At 40.7% G+C, this 21,415-nt stretch overlaps 1 protein-coding gene across 1 annotated transcript in view; it reads left to right on the top strand.

The window, feature by feature from the left end:
* The window catches only part of ST8SIA4 (ST8 alpha-N-acetyl-neuraminide alpha-2,8-sialyltransferase 4), a 228,478-nt gene extending 208,463 nt beyond the window's left edge, over nt 1-20,015 (top strand). Inside the window, exon 5 of the mRNA XM_075325060.1 lies at nt 16,591-20,015. Coding sequence (XP_075181175.1) covers nt 16,591-16,873 — 283 coding nt within the window. The 3' untranslated portion in view covers nt 16,874-20,015. The remainder of the gene's footprint in view (nt 1-16,590) is intronic.
* The last annotated feature ends 1,400 nt before the right edge of the window (nt 20,016-21,415 follow it).

Genomic DNA, 21,415 nt, shown 5'->3' on the forward strand with positions numbered 1-21,415 from the left:
ATTATGAAAAGTTCCAAATATCAGGTAATTTTACATCAAAAACTTCAGACCTATGCTAAGAAACAGATAAAGAGAAGGAGTTCCACTTTTTAACAACAACCATAAATGTACTTCCAAAGCAACAAAAATATGGCTTGGTAAGAAAAAAGTGCTCAAACTATTGAAATGGTCAAGCCAGAGCCTAAACTTGAATCCAAATGAAAATCTGTGGGTTTACCTGATGAGGGCGCTATACACAGTAGATGTCCTCACAATCTGACAGATTTGGAGCTCCAAGGAAGAGCGTAAAGATTGCCAATTCCAGATTTTCTATGCTGATAGACTCGTACCTATGAAGAATGAATGTTCTCATAGAATACAAGGGTTATTCAACAAAGTGTTAGTATAAGGGCATGCATATTTAAATTACCACGTTATTTTAGTTATTTTTATCTTTTTTTAACCCAGAAAAGATTGAAAAATTCTAAAATGAGTCTGTTTGGTATGATTTTTTTTCTTAATGTGAGAACCATCTAACATTTTAACAGCGGTGTGTAGACTTTTTGTGTCCACTGTACTTAACATTAAAATTAATGTCTTATAAAGCCTATCTTTGTTGGCTAATAAAATCCTGCATTTACAGCAATATTGGCAGCCTCGGCTATGTAAAGGCTCCGTTACACACAACGACGTATCTAATGATATCTTGCCGGGTCACGGATTCCGTGACGCACATCCGGCATCGTTAGCGACTTCGTTGCGTGTGACACCAGCGAGCAGCCGTTAACTATGGAAAATACTCACCAAATCGTCCATAGTTGACACGTCGTTCATTTTCAAAAAATCGTTGGTTGTTGAGGACGCAGGTTGTTCGTCGTTCCTGTGGCAGCACACATCACTATGTGTGACACCTCGGGAATGACGAACAGCACCATACCTGTGTTCTCAACGAGCACCAACGTGGGAGTGACGGAGATGCGGCTGCTCTCCGCCCCTCCGCTTCTATTGGCGGCCCGCTCTGTGACGTCGCTGGACGCCGAACGAACCCCCCCCTTTCAGGGGAGGTTGTTCACCGCCCACAGCGACGTTTGTTAGGGAGGGCTGTATGTGTGACACGGACAAGCAAGATTGCCCGTGACGCACAAACGACGGGGGCGGGTGTCATCGCTAGCAATATCTCTAGCGATGTCACTCCGTGTAAAGCACCCTTAAGAGGAGTGTAACTATAAGAATATACTAACGTAAAAGAGATTGGCAAGTGTTTGTAGAAACTATCCATCAACAGAAAGCAGCATGTAACATGGCAGTGATAACAACTAGCAAATTAGGGAGACGAGTCCTGCAGCCCAAACTTCAGAACTTTGAATCTCATGAATTACGTCTTTGTGGTGCCTTCTCCATCAAAGAGCACTGTGAACTTTTTATTTTTCACAGAAGGTATGTTGAAAGCTCCCTGCCCTACTCGATTCATGATTTAAAAACTTTTGGATCTCAAGGTTCATATGTATTGGATGTAGCACAATACTTCCCTAGAATAACAAGTTCCAAATTGGAAAAATGTCTCTTCTTTATGTTTCCGTCTTGACAGATTCAAATGCTTACAAAAGGATTCTGGTAGCTCCTGTCTGGTCTGTATCATTTCGAACCTCAGCAAATTGGTAAATTAAGTCAGTCTTTCCCATAATGCTATATTTCCCCCTTTATTCCGAAGATCATCATTCAAGTGTAACTGTTGATCTGAAATTGAGCTCTAATACATTTCCACTTCCATTTGCCCGATCGCTTATGTTACAGTAAATTTTTTAATCCAATCCTTTACATGTATATTTTTTATTATTATTATTATTAAATATGCACCAGAATTGTTTTACATTTGGATATTTAATTTAGTACTTCCATACTCTTTCTTTTCTTAAGATTCATCCTGCATAATTTTGACATGCTTGACAAAGTAGGGAACTCATGCCTGAAAGAGCAGGGAGCTGAGCTTGTCTCTTAGAATTTCAAACATTGCTATAGACATTTGGTCGACTTCAAAGCCTTCATCCCAGTGAGAATATATTTGTATGCTCCTACAATCACTGGCCATGGCTTGTCCTTTCAGCTGACAAAGCATTTAGGGCTTTGTAGCTGCTTCCTCTTGTATATACAGTTGCTGGTAACATTGCAGACATTCTTGTCTCCAATAATAATCCAAGTGCTTATCTAGATGATCTGTATGTAATCATAACACCAATTTTATTGTTGAACACCATTCAGGCTCTGCAATACCGCCAGGGATAAATCAGACATGTAGCAGAGGGCCGCAGCATAATAATTAGCATTTACACAGCTTTACTATTTTCAACATATTGCACTACAAGTTTTAAAGGGATGTTTCCATTTATTATATTTTTGGAGTAATAAATGCAGGAGCCACTTATGTTTAGCCACATCTTTATTCCTGGCGGTCTGCATCCAGGGCCCCAATCTCAGTACAGATGTGATGGACAGCAGTGGGGTCACATCTTTCAGACATTTATTGCATATCTATATGCCATAAGTTGTTGTTATTATTGTTACTATTATTTATTTATTTATTTATAGAGCACCATTGATTCCATGGTACTGTACATGAGAAGAGGTTACTTACAAATTACATATACAAGTTATAATTGACAAACTGGTACAGAGGGAAGAGGACCCTGCTCTTGCGAGTTTACATTCTATAGGATATTGAGGAGAAGACAGTAGGTGTGGCGATGGAGAGATGGCAGCTCCGGCAGTGGTGAGGCGCCAGCTCCGGCGGTGGTGGGGTCTTTGGAGACTAAAGGCATTTCTGAACAGATGAGTTTTCAAGTTCTGTTTGAATATTGCATGTGTAGCTGATAATCTGAGGTGTTGAGGCAGCGAATTCTAGAAGATGGGATACTTGGGAGAAGTCTTGAATGCGGTTGAATGAGGAGTGAATGAGTGTGGAGAAGAGAAGGAGGTCTTGGGAGGACTGGAGATTACGTGTTTGAGTGTAGCGGGAGATTAGTTTACAGATATATGGAGGAGACAGATTATGGACAGCTTTGTAGGTCAGTGTTAGTAGTTTGAATTGGATACGGTAGAGAATTGGGAGCCAATGGAGGGATTTGCAGAGGGGAGAAGTGGGGTGGTAGTGAGGAGTAAGGTGAGTCAGTCAGGCAGCAGAGTTAAGGATGCACTGGAGAGGTGCTAATTTGTTAGCAGGGAGGCCACAAAGGAGGATGTTGCAGAAATCGAGGTGGGAGAGTATGAGGGCATGCACTAGCATTTTCATAGATTAAGAATTGAGGAAAGCATGGATTCTGGAAATATTTTTTAGTTGAAGACAACTTGATGGTGAGTGATTTTATGTATGACATGAAGGATAAGGCAGAGTCAATGGTCACTCTGTGGCAGCGGACTTCGGGTCCGGGGGGAGGGCATGATGTTATTTATTGTAATAGATAGATCAGGTAGGGAACATAGATGAGGTGGAGGAACGATGATTAGTTCAGTTTTGGCCACATTGAGCTTTAGGAAGCAATAGGAGAAGAAGGAGGATATGGCCGGTAGACACTCCTGGATTCTGCACAGCAGAGATGTGACACCTGGGCCAGAGAGGTAGATTTGAGTGTCATCAGCATATAGGTGGTACTGAAAGCCATGGGACTTTAAGTTGTCCCAGGCCAAATATATAGATGGAGAAGAATGAGGGTCCCAGGACAGAGCCTTGAGGACACCAACAGAGAGAGGGCGGGATGAAGAGGTTTTGTGGGACTGGGAGACACTAAAAGTACGGATTCACAGGTATGAAGAGATCCATGAGAGGGTAAGGTCGACAGTGTCAAAGGCTGAGGACAAGTCTAGAAGGAGGAGTATAGAGAAGTGTCTGTTAGCTTTGGCAGTAGGTCATTTGTGATTTTAGTCAGGGCAGATTCAGTAGAGTGATGTGGACGGAAGTCAGATTGTAGGTTATCAAAAATAGAACTAAATGAGAGGTGGGAGGAAAGTTCAGCATGGACATGCTGTTTGAGGAGTTTGGAAGCGAACGGGAGCAGCGATATGGGGCGATAGCTGGTAGTAGAGGTCGGATCGAGGGAAGGTTTTTTTAGGATGGGTGTGATTGGTGTATGTTTGAAAGCAGAAAGGAAGGTACCAGAGGTTAAAGATAGGTTGAAAAGATGGGTTAAGGCCTGGGATAAGCATAGTGGTGAGGTTGAGGAGGAGATGGGATGGGGTCAAGATAGTGATGTGCGATTTCAAGAGAAGATGTGCAAACTCTCCTGTGATAGTGGGGAAGAAGTTTATGGGGGAGGGGCAGTGGTCTGTTATATGAAGGGATTGCGGTGGTTAAGCAAAATAGACTTACCTTGTTTGATCGATCTTCTCTTTGAAATATGTGACAAAGTCTTCTTCAGAGATGAGGGAGGTTTGATGGGGCAGCGGTGGGCAGAGGAGAGAGTTAAAAGTATTAACTGTTTGGGGTTGTGGGATAAAGAAGATATGAGGGTACTGAAGTAATACTGTTTAGCAAAAGTGAGGGCTGAGCGAAATGTGTAAATTGCTTTTTTGAATGCGGTGAAGTCTTCCGGAAAGTGTGCGTTTTTTTACACCACCGCTCAGCAACTTGAGACACTTGTCGAAGCTTTTTAGTGATTCTGTTGTGCCAGACTTGTTTGTTGATTCGTCTCGGTCTGCCATGCACAAGAGGAGCAACCGAATTAATAGCTGATGCAAGAGTGGTGTTGTAGAAAACAGTGGCACTGTCTCATGAAGTGACGATATGGAGGACAGCGGTAGGATAGAGGTTGAGAAGGTGTGAATGTTTAGATGTCCAGCACCTAGCACACCCCACAGAAACCTTGCACAAGGGGAGCAGGTGTCATGGACAGGGTTGAAAAGGTCAGTAGATGGTGCTAAAGTAGAGGGAGAGGGACTGTTGTGAGGTCAGATAGGGAACAGAGACAGGTGAAGATAAGGTTCAGTGTGTCCATCTATATGGGTGGCAGAGGTGGACCACTGAGGTTAGGCCAAAGGATGAAGCGAGAGACAGGAGTATAGAGCTGTCGATTGGCAGATGTCAGTGGGGATGTTGACCCATGATGATAGTTGGAATGTCAGCAGAGAGAAAGGGTAGAAGTCAGGCAGAGAACTGGTTGATGAATACAGTGGCCGGGCCTGGGGGTTGGTATATGATGGCCACTTGTAGGTTGAAGGGAGAATAGATGGGGACAGAGTGCACTTCAAAAGAAGGCATGACAAGGGAGGGTAAAGGTGGGATTGGGTTAAAACTGCAGTTGTTTGATAGAAAAAGACCCACTCCTCCACCCTGTCTATTGCCAGGGCAAGGAGTGTGGTTGAAGTTAAGGCCACCATAGCACAGTGCAACAGGGGAAGCAGTGTCTGAGGGTGTCAGCCATGTTTCGGTGAGGCCCAGGAAGGATAGAGTGCAAGAGGTAAAGAGGTTGTGAACAACGGGCTGTTTTTACAGACAGAATAGGCGTTCCAGACCTCTCCAGAGAAAGGGAGCGGTTGAGTGGGCATCAAGGGAATGGATTTTATGTTGGAGAGATTGCAGTAGTTTTTAGTAGATGGAGAGTGAAAAAGGGGCGATAAAATGGGGGGAACCAGCTGTGGGGGTCCAGGATTGGGAGATATGTGGCCAGCACTAACGAGAAGAGAAAGGGAGAGTAGATGGGAGGAGAATGGCCAGCATGTTTTGCATGTTATTAGGAGAGATCTGAGGTTTAAGAGCAAGTCAACAGATGAGGACAAGTGGGAAGGTAAGAGGGAAGGGGAGATAATTATTTGTTTGGAGAGTGCTGGGGTTTGTGGATAGCGAATGAGAGTGAGGATTAGTGGAGCAAAGACTGTAAGGGCATAGGTAAGTATGGTGAAATTAAGTTTGGAATTATGCAAGCAGGAAGCACAGTTAAAGAGAGGTAACGCTCACCTTCTTGTCACTTCTGGGACATTTCTGCTATATTTCTGACAGCCCACTTAAAAAGGCCCACTTGATAAAGTTAGCCCAGACCACGGCCAGAACAGACCTGGGCCATCAAATTCATACATCTTTAAATGCACAGAAGAAGACCCGGGTGTGGGCAGGAGGGAGTAATCCCAGGAAAGCAGGTCACAGAATCACAGAAGGAGGTGAATTAATAGGTGGAAGCTGATAGGAACATTTGGACTGCTTCACAGCAAGAGAAGCAGACACATAAGGTGGAGAAGATATAGACAGGTGTGAACTAAGATCAGAGAGTTAGAGGGATATTCAATTCAGAGAGATATGGGGAGTATTGCAGCAAAGAAACATACCAGTGGATGAAACAAATGGATTGTCAGATCAAGAGAGGTGGCAGCATTTAGGAGGATATATTATGGATTACATTTCTGGTATGTTTCTTATAGCCCACTTAAAAACTCACACCCAGACCCACTGTTAATGAGACAATCAGTTTAATTAGAAAGATGAAGAGGTAGATTTTTGGGGGCTGGAGAGGTAACAACGAGCATCTCCTTGAGTCATGTACAATATCAACTCTTTGAAGCAATGAATGAAATATGTATTACAAATTTGTCTTGTAGTAAAAGATTTTATCAGTAATAGACGTTGATCATTGCCTTATTTAGTGCAGTAAGTAACCTGAACTTTATACCGGTTTTTCCCAAACCTGAGTAATTTGGCTTTTTTTGTAGTCCATTAATGCCTAATCACAACTTGTGATAATCTTTAAAGTGTTATTCCCATCTCCAAGATCCCCTCCCAGTAAGTATCAGGTGTAATCATGATAATATTAACAAATAACTTCAATTAGAAATGTAGTATAGTTGTCCAGCTATAGCCATGTCTCTTACCTTATGTACAGGGCATTGCAGCTTAGGTATCTATAGTTACGACCACGAGCAACTAACTGACTAACTAACTTTTCACTATATGAGTGGATGTGACAACCTTAGATACCTAAGCTGCAATGCCTGTTCTTATTGGAGGTATTTGCTGATATTATTTTTTACACCTACTACATATTGAGATAGGATCTTAGAGATGAGAATACGCCTTTAAGTCAATGTAGATATCCAAATACTTAAACATAATAGGACATCTTCCAATGTGATTTTTTAATGTGATTAAAAAAAACTCCTCTATTGCCCCCCCAGTAAGACAAAAATGCAATTACTTAGTATACAATATACCATAATAACTAGAAGAATTTACTCATCAGTATGAATCATAAACAATATAAGGCTATGTGCACACGTGGCGTTTTTTTTGTGTGTCTTTTTTATGCGTTTTTCCTTGCTTATTTTAATCAATAAAAGCAAGGAAAAATCAACCCAGCAAAGTCTATGAGAATCCTGACTTGCTGTGCACATGCTGCTTTTTTATTCCTTGCAAATTTTGTTGGCGAAAAAATATGCAGCATGTCAATTGTTTCTACATTTTTTTCTGCGTTTCAATAATCCCCTGCAATGCTTTATCACTACAGTGGATTATATTGAAGCACTTTGCCTCACACACCATGCATACAGCATTGTGTGTGAGGTTTTCCATAGCTCAGTAACCCGGGATCATCATGGTGACGATCCAGGGTTACCATGGCAGTGATCGGTTCCCTGTGATCGCAAGACAGGGACTCAATCACCAGGGAGAGGTAAGCGATCCCTCTACCTACCTCCTGAATGCTGCAGTGCATTGATTCGAGGACTTAAACTGCTGGGAGCGTCGTGGGCACCACTCTGGGCAGCGAGAGCCAGGTCCCGGCTTGAACATAGCCTAAAAATCAACAAAACGATCCTTAAAAATGTTTTTTTTATATATATACAGTATTTGTATTATAAAATAAGATCAATATCAATTACTTAGTAATTTATATAAACTCCCAAAAGCAGTAATAAATGCTAAACTAACATTTTGATGGAGGAAATGTTGGAGATGACAAGAGGTTTGGAAGAGTGTGAATGTAAGGTTTAGCTATAGAGGATGAAAGGCAGTCTGCGTCTTATAACTGTTGGTACTTTTTCATGTGTTGTCTGAAAATTGACAGCTGCAAAACTTAGATAACTTTGTCCAAATATCATATATAACAATACCCTTGGTGAAAGGATGAGCTCCCCGATGGCAGCGCCTGCTCTCTTATCTTTTAAAGTGGTTAATGTTTTCAACTTTTTGTATTTTGTTATGGATTATTCCTGGATTTACAGTTCTCTGTATTCTTCCCTTTTCAACTATGCAGTTTAAATTTCACAGTATTGTAACTATACAACTTGAAGAAAAGATTCTCGGGTACAAAAGATGCTCCTCGTCAGTTATTACACCTTTTAGTAGACAAACGTATCATTTTTTTAGGGCATTTCATTACATAAGCTTTCACAATACGGATGTTACAAAAAGTCAAGAGTTTTTCGCTAGGCATGTAAATGAAATTCGTCTAATGATCTTTAAGAGAGTATCTTTAGTTGTGCTCTGAATAAAGTGCTAAAGGAGTTATAAAAATGCTCCGGTTAATTCTGTTAATAATGTGGATTAATTACATTTTAACTTTTTTTGACTATATGCTTATTAATGGTGAAGACCATTATTTCTTAGGATCTTGATATAGATTTTGTTTTTATTTTTTTTTTATTTTAATGCAATTTCACCTTAGTGTCTAAATCAAAAGTACATGATTATAATGCACATACTCACTCTGCCGCAGCAAAAATACTCTCTGTACTGTTAGGTGTGATTCTGACATCTGTGTTTTGTGGTACAAGTACGGACCTCGATGCATGACTCAAGCTTGACAGCCTTGTATATGCCTATGAAGCTGACAAGAGTCCCACAGCTGGTTCATACACCGTAGACCATACTTAGACTGTAGAACAGGGTTGTATGAACCCATCCTAAGAGTGTACTGTACCATACACTCACTGCGAGGGAGGAGTGGCATATATGGATTAGCACAATCAAAATTAAAGACACTTTTTTTTTTTTTAAAAGTCTTTTTATTCTTATGCAATAAGAAGGCTAAATAAAAAATATATCCTAAAGAACCTTCTTAATTAGTTTTCTGCTATTCTAGTACTGCCAGAACATTTTTTCTTTTTTGCTAAATATTTCTTTAGGCGGGAAGGTGGCACAAAGTTGTGCTCTATGCATATCTTACCCATTTATATTCATATATACCCTAGACCAGAACCCTAAAAATCTACAGACCCCCCAGACCTCTTTTACACGATCACCAGAAGAGAACCCCTCTTTAAACAGACCCTAAATCAGAACTCTCATTTATGACGAACACAAACTAAACTTCCATTTATTAGGGCCAAAGACCAGAAGAGATTCCCCATTTATATCTATTCTTAGACCAAACCCCTACCTAATACAGCTTCAAAATCAGATATATAGATAATTGTGTTGTCTCAATCCTTCATCCTTTTCACTATTGAGCACTGTGGCAGACAATTTCACATATGGGCAGGAATGGGAATAAGGCAATATATTTTAAAAGCATACAATACATGTATGGTAGGATTTGTCTATGTCCTGTTCGAATACAGGAAGCAAGCATGTAGCAGCTATAAAAATGTATGAAATTCAATGTAGATTAATATGTGGCTATTGTCAAGTGAGACCAACCTCAGTGGACATCCATATATCACAGACACAGAGCTTGATTCATTAAAGGGGTTATCCACTACTAGGACAACCCCTACTCATTACCCATGTTTGCCCCCATTAATATAAAAAAAGCAGCTCTTGTGAGGTTGTTACATCATACGAGCCTTATGGCCAATCATTACTTGCTTCCCTCTCTTTGCTTTCAGACATAGAAGTAATTAATAGGAGGTGAGTGGCTCATTTCCTATTGATAACTTATATGCCTGAAGGCAGGGAGAAAAAAGCTGATGGTGTTTGGGTGCAGGTTTCACGTGATGTAACAATCTCATGAGCTCCTCGGAAGAGTGAATGGTGGCACAGCTTGAACAGCGCTGCACTGGAGGTGAGTATAAACTTTTTCATTTTAATGGATACAAATATGGGGGATGAAAAGGAATGATCCTAGTAGTGGACAACCCCTTTTAAGACTGGCGTACATGAGGACTGCTGGCATAAGGTGCACATTATTCATTAAGAGATGTATGCCACTTAATGACACAGACACAGACTGGAGTACATTTATAGCAAAGTTTACATCAGAAGTGGTATAAATTTTAAGAAATTAGATGAGGTTTAGCAAATTTTGCAACATTTGAAGGTGTTTTGCACAAAAAAATGGGTGAAAATGCCTTCATAAATCATACCCATAGACTTTGGCTCTCACCAGTCAGATATCAACAGTCCTAGCAATTCTTGCCTCTCTAATTGTTTCCTCAGCAATCTAATGCCACTTTCACACATTATGTATTTGAGTATAAGGTGAGGTTTTTATGTCAGTATTTTAAGCCAAAACCAGGAGTGGTGAACGTGTTTCTTTTGTACTTTTCCTCTGATTGTTCGATTCCTGGTTTTGGCTTATAAATACTCACCAAATACTCAACATGTCAATGGTCTATCTTTCGACTCTGGGATCTTGTTGCCTCAACCCCCAACATTCTCATATCTGCCTCCAAGCAGCTCCTGACTCTCCTCACTGTCCACCCAGTAGCTCTGCACACTTTATTCCAGATTTTTCTTCTTTGGTCCATGCGGGGCCGTCTGGGTGTGTCCAGTAAGATCTGTCACATGCAACACATTTTTAAGAAAAAACACATAGCACTTTATTCTGGTTACATTCATAAATTCATCATTTTCATTTGATAAGTGCATATATCACATTAATACATATACTGGCACCATACTCCTCATTTCATGAGCAACATAAATTATTCACAAGCATTCAATTACAGCTATTTTAAGATCCTAAAGAACATGCAAGATTATAACTGATTCAAGTGTATGCCCTGAGCTTATGATTATATATATATATATATATATATATATATATATATATATATATATATATATATATCTAATGTGTGTGTGTGTGTGTGTGTGTGTGTGTGTGTGTATGTATGTATGTATGTATATGTATGTATATATATATATATATATATATATATATATATATATAGTATATGTTAATATATTAGGTCTTGTAGGGACTCTAATTTAACTGTGAGATAGGACAGTCAGCACATGCTTGAGAAATGGGTAAGGCCCCCAAAACATCACACAGGTATGCAAGACGTTCACTCAACCTTCCCGATCCAACTTAAAGCATCTCAACATGTTCTCAAAGATCTAAACATAGCTAGAATTTAAGCATGGTGATCAATTTACTGTATGTGTGTTATGGGGGGCTGTCTGATAATAAAACCCAAAGGAATATCAGACAGTCAGGGTCCACCATGCAAAGACTCTGCTGCAGACTATGGCAGAGGATAAGGGATATATAAGTGTGCCACTGTAAATAGTAATAGCACAAGTGCAGAGTGCAATACCTCTGTTAAACTCACAGAGGAATATAATTAGGAAATAAAGCAATTCCTCCCTTGCTTGGAGGGTGTGTGGTATGGTCTCTGTTAATGGTCACAGAGACAAAAGCAGTGAGTGTGAAATGGCACCTACCTAGGTTCGTTCCTCTAGCGGTGCCAGGAGACGGACAGCAGCGTAAGCCGCACAAAGCTCCTACCTGCGTTCGCTCCACTAGTGTGCGAGGACACGAACCACTAGATATGGCACCTGTCTAGGTCCGCTCCACTAGTGGTGCAAAAGAGACGGACAGCAGTATAAGCCGCACAAAGCTCCTACCTATGTTCGCTCCCCTAGTGTGCGAGGATACGAACAACTGCCAGATGCAGTATAAGGAACGTTACCCTAGCGGCAACGTCCACCCACGAGTAGAATCACAAGGCCCAGCCGGACCATGTGCCTCAGGCACCTGCCTATGTCCACTCCACTAAGATGTAAGGATACGGACCGCAGCCGAAGCTGTAAGGTATAAGAACGCTACCCTGCCGGTAGCGCTCACCTAGCATAGACAGATGCCTAGAGGGACGTGCACAGAGCATCTACTCTCATTTATGAACCAAGAGGACTGAGCGCCGGGCGGCGTGCGCTAGGGTCTTATATAGACTCTGTGCCTCATCCAAGATGGAGGACACCAGAGCCAATCCGCTGCCACAACGACAGCAATGACGTCACGCTGGCCTATCTCCGAGCAAAGCGTCACAAGCACATGACCAGCGACCAATCGGCATAGAAGGTGTCAGAGACATGTGACCACATGTCACAAGCACATGACCAGTGGCCAATCAGCTTAGAAGGTGTCAGAGACATGTGACCTCGTGTCAGCGATGATGTCACCCGCACATGTGCAATGGCTCCAAGATAGGACTTAGTCTCCAGCGCTTGCACATGTGCAGTAGCAAGAAATCCGAACATAGTCTCCAGTGCCACAGCAACCATAACAGTGTGGCTCACAAAATGGTGAATATTATCAAAAAATGAATTTATTTCAGTAATTCAATACAAAAAGGAAACGCATATATTATATAGTCATTACAGACAGTTATCTATTTCAAGTGTTTGTTTCTGTTAATGTTGATGATCATGGCTTACAGCCAATGAAAACCCAAAAGTCATTATCTCAGAAAATTAGAATAATTACCACAAAACACATGCAAAGGCTTCCTAAAGGTTTAAAATGGTCCCATAATCTGGTTCAGTAGGCTACACAATCATGGGGAAGACTGCTGACTTGACAGATGTCCAGAAGACAGTCATTGACACACTCCACAAGGAGAGTAAGCCACAAAAGGTCATTGCTAATGAAGCTGAGGATTAGGAGATCCTGTATGACAAACTGACTGGGCTTGTAGGTTACTTGTTTGATTTTATGACCATCTGGCAACACATTCACTTTATATATTTACAACCAAAAAGACAGAAACCATAACTATACACCATTATCAGATCATATATACCACTGACGGCAGACATAGATAGAATAGGACCCATATGCAAGAACAATATATGGACCCTTTGCAACACAAGAACTCGTCAAAATGCATAATTCCACCTGCTTTTCAGATATCAAGGACTCATCTCCAAACTCCGAGTGCCATAACTTTACTTTTCTACAGTAAGAGTTCTGTTAGGGCTTGTCATTTGCAGGACCAACTGTAGTGATGCCATTTTTGTACATAAAAAAAATAGAATAAAAGGTGATTTAAAACTTAGTATGTCAAGAATGAATAAAAAAAAACTATAGGATTTTAAAAACATTTCCTCATCCATATATTTTTTTTTTACAGCATTCACCATGCAAAATAATTAACATTGTTACCTTTATTCAGCAGCTCAATTAAATTATGGGGATACACAATTTATATATTTTTATTTTTTACTATTTTTGCAAAAGAAAATTTCTTTTTACAAATAATAATTTTTTGGGGGGGTGGGGAGGGTGACACACAGAGCTGTGTGATTTTGATTTTTGCATAACGAGTTTTACTTGTTATCAAAGCCATGCTTTAACTTTGTCATCACTTTTTCATTTTTGTTATCGCGCAGCGGGAACAAAATAAAGCAATACTGGAATTGTTTTTCAATTTTTATTTTTTTATTCATTTTTTTTGCAGTGCTCGCCATCTGAGAGAAATAATGAAACCGTTTTTATAGTTCAAGTTGTTACAAACACGTCAATACCCAATTATTTTTTGGCTACTATATATGAGTTACAGTTTTAACAGTAACCAAATGCAAAATGTAACAGTTGATGGCTTTTTTTATCTACTTTTTTTAGTGATTGCATCTTAATGGGGTCATCTGGGACTTATTTTTCCCTATGGGGTTCCTCCTGGCAATTCTATGGCATCCAGTGAAGTGTTCTCTTTTACTCTGCTCTATCGTTGAGACATTATTGCCAATATAATTCTGATTAGTAGATCAAAAAAAACCTGGCAATCAAATGTAAAAGTGATTGACCTTTTAATCATGGTCAAATGGTAACAGTCTACATGTTTGACATTAAGGTCAACGACCTTTTGCAAACATACACACCAATACTGTACACCGCAACATCTGTATCTATGGAATGGCGCTATGAAGAAATGCTACAATCATTGCGGTAGGCTGATGCGTATGTTTAAAAAACATGTACACTTTTACTGTTTGACCACAATTAAAAGCCCTGTCACTTTTACATTTGAGTGCCGGATTTCTTTGATCTACTGATTACAGGTTAAGACCCTATCCAAGCACCTTTTCTCTGGAGTACTGTATCACTTATACAATGTATTGCTTATAGGCAGCTAGCTTCCCGCTGCCTAAATGTGGGGAGCTTGCTGTCGATCAGCATGCCGTCGGCAGTGACACCCCACGGCAGACTAGACTAGAAGAGGAAGAGCTGCTCTGTTGACATGAGATCAATTGAAGCAGTAGAGTCGCTGCCAAAGGCTACATGCGCACGCTGCTTTTTTTCCTGCTTTTTTGCTGCTTTTTTGGCTGCAGTTTTGTCAGCAGAACTTTCTGACATCTGACTTCCCAGCAAAGTCTATGAGAAGTCAGATTTGTCATGCGCACACTGCAGTTTATTTGTCAGCGTTTTTTTTGTCAAAAGTTTGTGACAAAAAAAATGCAGCATGTTCATTCTTCCTGCATTTTTGTCAACATTTGTCACCCATTGAAATCAATGAGGGCATCAAAAACGCAGGAAAAATGCATGCTAATCAAAAGTGGTGCATTTTACCTGCCTTTTACCTGCGTTTTTGCTAGCAAAAACGCAGGTGATTTGTCAGGAAGTGAGGTCAGGCAAGTGGTCCCGTCCCGTCCTCCATGTGTTCCCCGAAGTACCGCTGTCCCCAGGGGAGATGATGTGGAGGACGGGACTATCAGCGGCGGCGGCAGCGAGAGGAAAAAATCAATGTTTTCAGCTGCCAATGTCCATCCCCCTCTCGCTGCCGCCGCTGATAGTCCCATCCTCCACGTGTTCCCCGAAGTACCGCTGTCCCCAGCGTGCACGCACAGGGGAGATGATGTGGAGGACGGGACTATCAGCAGCAGCAGCGAGAGGGGGATGGACATTGGCAGCTGAAAACATTGATTTTTCCCTCTCGCTGCCGCCGCTGATAGTCCCGTCCTCCACGTGTTCCCCGAAGTACCACTGTCACCAGCGTGCACGCACAGGGGAGATGATGTGGAGGACGGGACTATCAGCAGCGGCGGCAGCGAGAGGGAAAGATCAATGTTTTCAGCTGCCAACGTCCATCCCCCTCTCGCTGCCGCCGCCGCTGATAGTCCCGTCCTCCACGTGTTCCCTGAAGTACCGCTGTCCCCAGCGTGCACGCACAGGGGAGATGATGGACCCCTCTCACTGCCACCGCCGCCGCCGCTGAAAGTCCCGTCCTCCACGCTCCTGCCGGCTCCACGCTCCTGCCGGCTCCACGCTCCTGCTGGCTCCACGCTCCTGCCGGCTCCACGCAGTAGCGCGATCAGCTGAGCTGTCACTGAGGTTACTCGCGGCCACCGCTGGATTCAGCGGTGGCCGCGGGTAACCTCGGTGACAGCTTAGCTGATCGCGCGGCTGCCTTCATTTGCTGCATGGAGGTGACCGGAGCGGCTGTGTCTTCTGCTGCTCCGGTCACCTCCATGCAGCAGAGCTGGATGCGACGCTGGAGCATGCTGGATTACGCCGGACATGGAGGGTTTGTCGGGGTTAATAAATTGGTAATGAGGGAATGTGTTTGTGTTTTTTATTTCTAATAAAGGATTTTTCGGGTGTGTGTGTTTTTTTTTACTGTAATTTACAGATTAATCATGGAGGGTGTCTCATAGACGCCTGACATGATTAATCTAGGACTTATTGGCAGCTATGGGCTGCCAATAACTCCTTATTACCCCGATTTGCCAACGCACCAGGGCAAATCGGGAAGAGCCGGGTACAGTCCCAGAACTGTCGCATCTAATGTATGCGGCAATTCTGGGCGGCTGCTGACTGATATTGTTAGGCTGGGGGGCTCCCCATAACGTGGGGCTCCCCATCCTGAGAATACCAGCCTTCAGCCGTATGGCTTTATCTGGCTGGCATTAAAATTGGGGGGGAACCGCACGCCGTTTTTTTTAATTATTTATTTATTTCTAATTTTTTTTTTTTTTCAATTCAACAAGCTTTATGGGCTTGTTTGAACTGAAAAATACATGAAACAATTGTTGACAAAACTGCAGCCAAAAACGCACCAAAAAAGCAGCAAAAATGCACCAAAAAAGCACCTACATTTTTTGTGACATTTCCAGGCTCTCTCTGACAAGGTGCAGTTTTGGCTGCAGTTTTGGCTGCAGTTTGTGAACCCGAAAAAGAAGCAGCGTGCGCATGTAGCCTAAGCCAGAAGAGATCGATGCCGGGCAGAAGAGGCAGTTAGTTATCACCTACTAAAGTTTTCAGCCCCATACTAAAAAAAGTTAGCACAGTCTTGGATAACCCATTTTAATTGAAATTGCATTTGCTTCATGTTATCTCTTTTTCCTTTTTAGTTACCATACAGGGAAGTTCCATAATGTAGTCACAGTTTCGCACAAGTTAAATCTACTCAAAGTGCTAAATATTTTTGCAAATACTCATTCCTCTGATACATGTTTTCTGTTTTTCTTTACAGGTACTGGTTAACCAACAAAGTTCAAATCAAGCGACCTAGTACTGGCCTTCTAATGTACACACTGGCTACACGGTTTTGCGATGAAATTCATCTTTACGGATTTTGGCCTTTCCCCAAGGATGTTTATGGAAACCTAGTAAAATATCATTATTACGATGAGCTGAAATACAAATATTTTTCTAATGCCGGTCCCCACAGGATGCCACTTGAATTTAAGACATTGAACTTATTACATAACAAAGGGGCATTAAAACTTACTACTGGGAAATGTGAACTGCAATAAAGGTTGCTAAAATGCAATCAGTGAAGCATCTCAGTCGAGATAAGTTCAGGATATGTTTAGAGCTGTGCTCTATTTAATGGAAGAGAATATGGTCTGACATTTTAGAAAACCTGTTCACAGATGGTTTCTAGTTGATGTGCAAGGTGCTATAAACCAGTGTTACGGGAAGATGCTTGGTTCTCAGTAAGTGCCACTGAGTTGAAAACTCGAATGTTTTCCTAGTGTTTACAAGACCTGAAAATACAATCACTTGAACTGGAAGAATGAAGATAAGTCTGTGCTTACATGATGGAAGTGCAAGTGATCCGTGACGTTTTATAATAAAAAAAAAAACAAAAAACAAACTTAAGGCACCTAGTTTACATTCACATCTGAATCAATATACATGTAGATTCCTCTTTTGCTGTTAGACCCATCATTTTGATTGCCCTTGTAATATAAATTTGTAATTTTTCTAAAGTTTTTTGTAGAGTAGAAACAATAAGAATGTCACAAGAGTTAGAGACAAAGTAGTCACTTGATGTAGACTCTCTAGCATGATCATGAAGGTTGATGAAATCATTTGAATGGGCCTGCCCTTTGCAAAACATATAGGTTACAAAAAAGTGGCAGACGACTAAACAGATTATAATGGGTAGGTCATAATTTATAGAGTGGAACTAGATAACTAGTTATGATAGATGTTTTTGTGCTATCAGATTTATACTCTGCAACATCTGATGTTTGAAAGCTTTACAACTAGTGGAGAAGAATAACGTTCCATCAATACACTGACAAATCTGGAAGAACACACGACAACATATTGTGTGTCTATGTGCAGCTGCGTTCAGGGTTGGTGATTAGTCCACTATACAGAGGTTTTTTGTTTTGTATATATCAGTGTTGGGGTGCATTTATACATACAGATATCTGACCATTTTTGCCTAATTGGGTCAATAATCCCTTAAATTGTTTGTCTGAACATGGCTAACTGATTTTATGGAAAATGGTCATCTGCCAGAAATAAAAATATTTAGCTGTCTATCATCATGATTGTAGTTTGTAAACAGCATCTAAAATACGTAAAACCCAACAGTTATAGGGAATAGAAAAGTCTCTGAAGATGAGAATTTTAGAGCTTGCTTAAAAAAAAGCTGAGAATTTGCTTTAAAACAATCTTGTGTGAAACTCCGAATAGATATAGCTTCTGTAACATCGGTCAACTTAGTCAGAAATCTGTGTGTGTACACCCAGCTTTAAAAGTCTTGTCTGGAATACCGAAGGAATGTAATAGGGAAAGCTTGAAGCTGATCTAAAATACCCCCATGCACCTAAGATTTTAGTTGATGGCAATAAACAACTAATAAACAATCATTTACCAATCGTAATGTAGATAAATCTATGCACAGATTAGGCCATGTTACCAGTCATAGTCCATCAACCTGGCCATACATGCTTAATGATACCAGACGATGTTTTCTGGAATATTCTGAAAGAGAATGATTAGTCATCTTTCTTTGAACTTGACCCCAAAAAATATTGACTGACTTTCAGATGAATAAAATCAAACATGGCCAACTTAATTTCAAACTATGACAGTCTGTGATTGGTCATCTAAAATAATTTTTAAAGGGGTTGTCCACTACTCGCCCAACCCTTACTCAGCATGTTTTCCCCTTAAAATAATAATGCTTATAGTTTCCTCTGGTGCCAGTGCTGTTCCGCCAGTGTCAGTACTCACATTCCTGGGGCTCACATGATGAACTTATGTCACGTGAGCCCTATGCTTCATCAGCACTGGCTTCACTGTCTCTTCTTTCAGATGTTTGAAACATCTTAAGGAAAGTGAGCAGCCAGCCACATCTCTGATTTCCTCCTGCTGCTCGATCTATCCGAAGGCGGGGAGAGTTAAGCCAACGTTGATGGGGCACAGGATTCGCATGACTTCAGTTCATCATGTGAGCCCCAGGTGACAGCATTGGCACCGGAAGGGAGTACCTGATTTATTTATTTTTTTTAACAGAGGCAAACATGGTAAGTTGTCAGAGTAGTGGAAACCCCTTTAGGCTTTAACCTGATGAACCATCGTTTTTGTTGAAATTGTTTCTTTTCATCAGCTTTAATGTAACGTATATGGGAGTATTAATATTATTAGTGGAGTCTGATCCTCAGACCAGCAATGGTATTACTGTAGAGCAGCAAATACATTTCTAAGTTTTATGTGATTTTAGAACATTTTGTTACCAAATATAGGTGCCCTTAATTTTGGTACCAAAGATTTCAGTCATTTTGTATAAACATTTGTGTTCTTTAATTTGATATATTTTGAAATCTAATGTACATTTTGTATTGCAAAAGCTATGCTGCTGAAATATATATGTATATCACTTATGTTTATTTTTAATAGTTTATTATATTATTCTATATTCATTTCTTGAAAACTCACAATTTATGTTTATGTCAAAGAGAATTTGTCAGCAGGATTTAGCACTATAGAGAAAAAACAGTGCCATAATGGCGCTGTGATGCTGATTAAAATGATACCTGCAGTGAAGGAATCCAATCTATGGTTATTCAACAATCATCCTATAAAGTTTTCATCTAATGACGTCTTCTGTGCATTGGTGTACATCGGGGCGGGACTTGGGAGTAGGGTCTTCTTCAGCTTCTCCACTCCTCCGCCTGCCTCCTCTGTTTCTTTCACAAGTCACTGATTATTCAGTGGCCTGCCTCCTTTTTGAAATTTCACATCGCCACCACTGTCATTGCAGTGGATGGCGCATGCTCAGTGTGATTTTGCAACCAGTCTGTAGGTCTTTCATAAAATGGAGGCAGCGCATGTGCAGATCGAGATTTCAATTCAGGGACCTCTTCAGTAAGCCGAAATCTCAATTTGCACTTGCGCCACCTCCGGAGCCATTTTATTGAAGACTGTGCACAGTGTGATTCTACAGACTGTCTTCAATAAAATGTTGAAAAGGTGGTGCAAGCGCAAATTGAGATTTCAGCTTGATGACGAAGTCATTGAGATGAAATCTTGTTCTGCGCATGCACCGCCTCCAGCACCATTTTGTTGAAGAAATGCAGACTGGCCGAAAAATCACACTGAGCACGCACCACCCACCTTAATGATGGCGGAGGGAGCACAGAATTTCAAAAAGCAGGCAGGTCATTGAGTAATCACTGACCTGTAAGAGAAAGAGAGGAGGCAAGTAGAGGGGCAGTGCCTCTATCCCCAAGTCCAGCCCCAATACACAGCAATGCACAGAAGATGTTATCAGAGTAAAATTTTACAGGATACTTATTCAACAGCCATAAACCGGATTCCTTCACTACAGATATACATTAATAAGCATCATAGTGCCATTATGGCAATGTATGTACTTTACAGAGCTAAATACGTATGACAGGTTCTCTTTAATGCAGAGCAATGGTGTAATTATTTCAGTAATGTACCAGATTGATGCCGGTATGCCGAAGAAATAATATTTAATTCATGTATGCTTACATAGATATTTCTTTTAATTGCCACAAATACAAAAGTTTGAACCATTCACCTTTAAACACAATTTTACAGTGATACATTGAGATTTTGACAACCTATCTCTTTATCTATCACGTGGTCTCATGCAACATCAACAGTTTATTTTGCCTACTGAGCTGTCAGCACTGTCTGCTTGTTCGGTGTGCAGTCACGGAGGTATTGGTACTACAATATGTAGTAATCACAACTAAAAATATTTCACCCAGAACATTACAAAGCAGTTCAGCTTAAGGCCCTGAGCCATTGTGCCAATTATTGTGCAGTGCCAATGTACAAAACAAATCAACTGTAAATGTTAGCTCAAAAATAAGTCAAGTATCTGGCTTTGTGGTACTGTGATTACTACATTTGTACAGTGAGCTACTGGAGTATATAAAAAAAAGCCTATTCAGACGTTTTATGACAAAATCTTGTAAATTTTAGAACTCGTTATGTTCGTGCAAAAATGTGAGACTTTTTATGATTTACTGACACTCTCACCAGCTTTGATATATGGGTGCAAAGTCATTGTAGTCAGCCAGGCTAGTAGGTGTGTGCCAAATGTATGAACATCTGTAGACAGAAGTGCTGCCTTGCAAGATGGGCTAAATTTATCAAATATTGGGTTACACATTGATAAATCGGAAATATGTTTCAAGGCAACTAACAGCAATGCAGCCTCAAGAAAAACAGTCTTAAATCTTCCACTCATAATACATTTCCCCCCAATATTAATAAATCTGCTCCAATGTGCCTGTTGACACACTATAAACTGGATCCAGTTACAATATGCAGAATTGTGAATGCAGCTCTAGACTAGAGCTTTTAGACTATTTATATGGATTATGTATGTTTCTAAACTGTATAATCCCATTCAGAAGCTAACCTTTAAGTAATATTTTCCTTCAGTATAGCAATATTTGTCAGAGAAAAATATTGTTTACGTATTAATAGTTAAAGGGGCTATGCGGGACTTTAACGTTGATGACGTATTCGTAAGATATGTCATCGATGACTGATCAGTAGGTGTGCGAAACCTG

Source organism: Anomaloglossus baeobatrachus, chromosome 1 (genome assembly GCF_048569485.1).
Source record: "Anomaloglossus baeobatrachus isolate aAnoBae1 chromosome 1, aAnoBae1.hap1, whole genome shotgun sequence".
NCBI lineage: Eukaryota > Metazoa > Chordata > Amphibia > Anura > Aromobatidae > Anomaloglossus > Anomaloglossus baeobatrachus.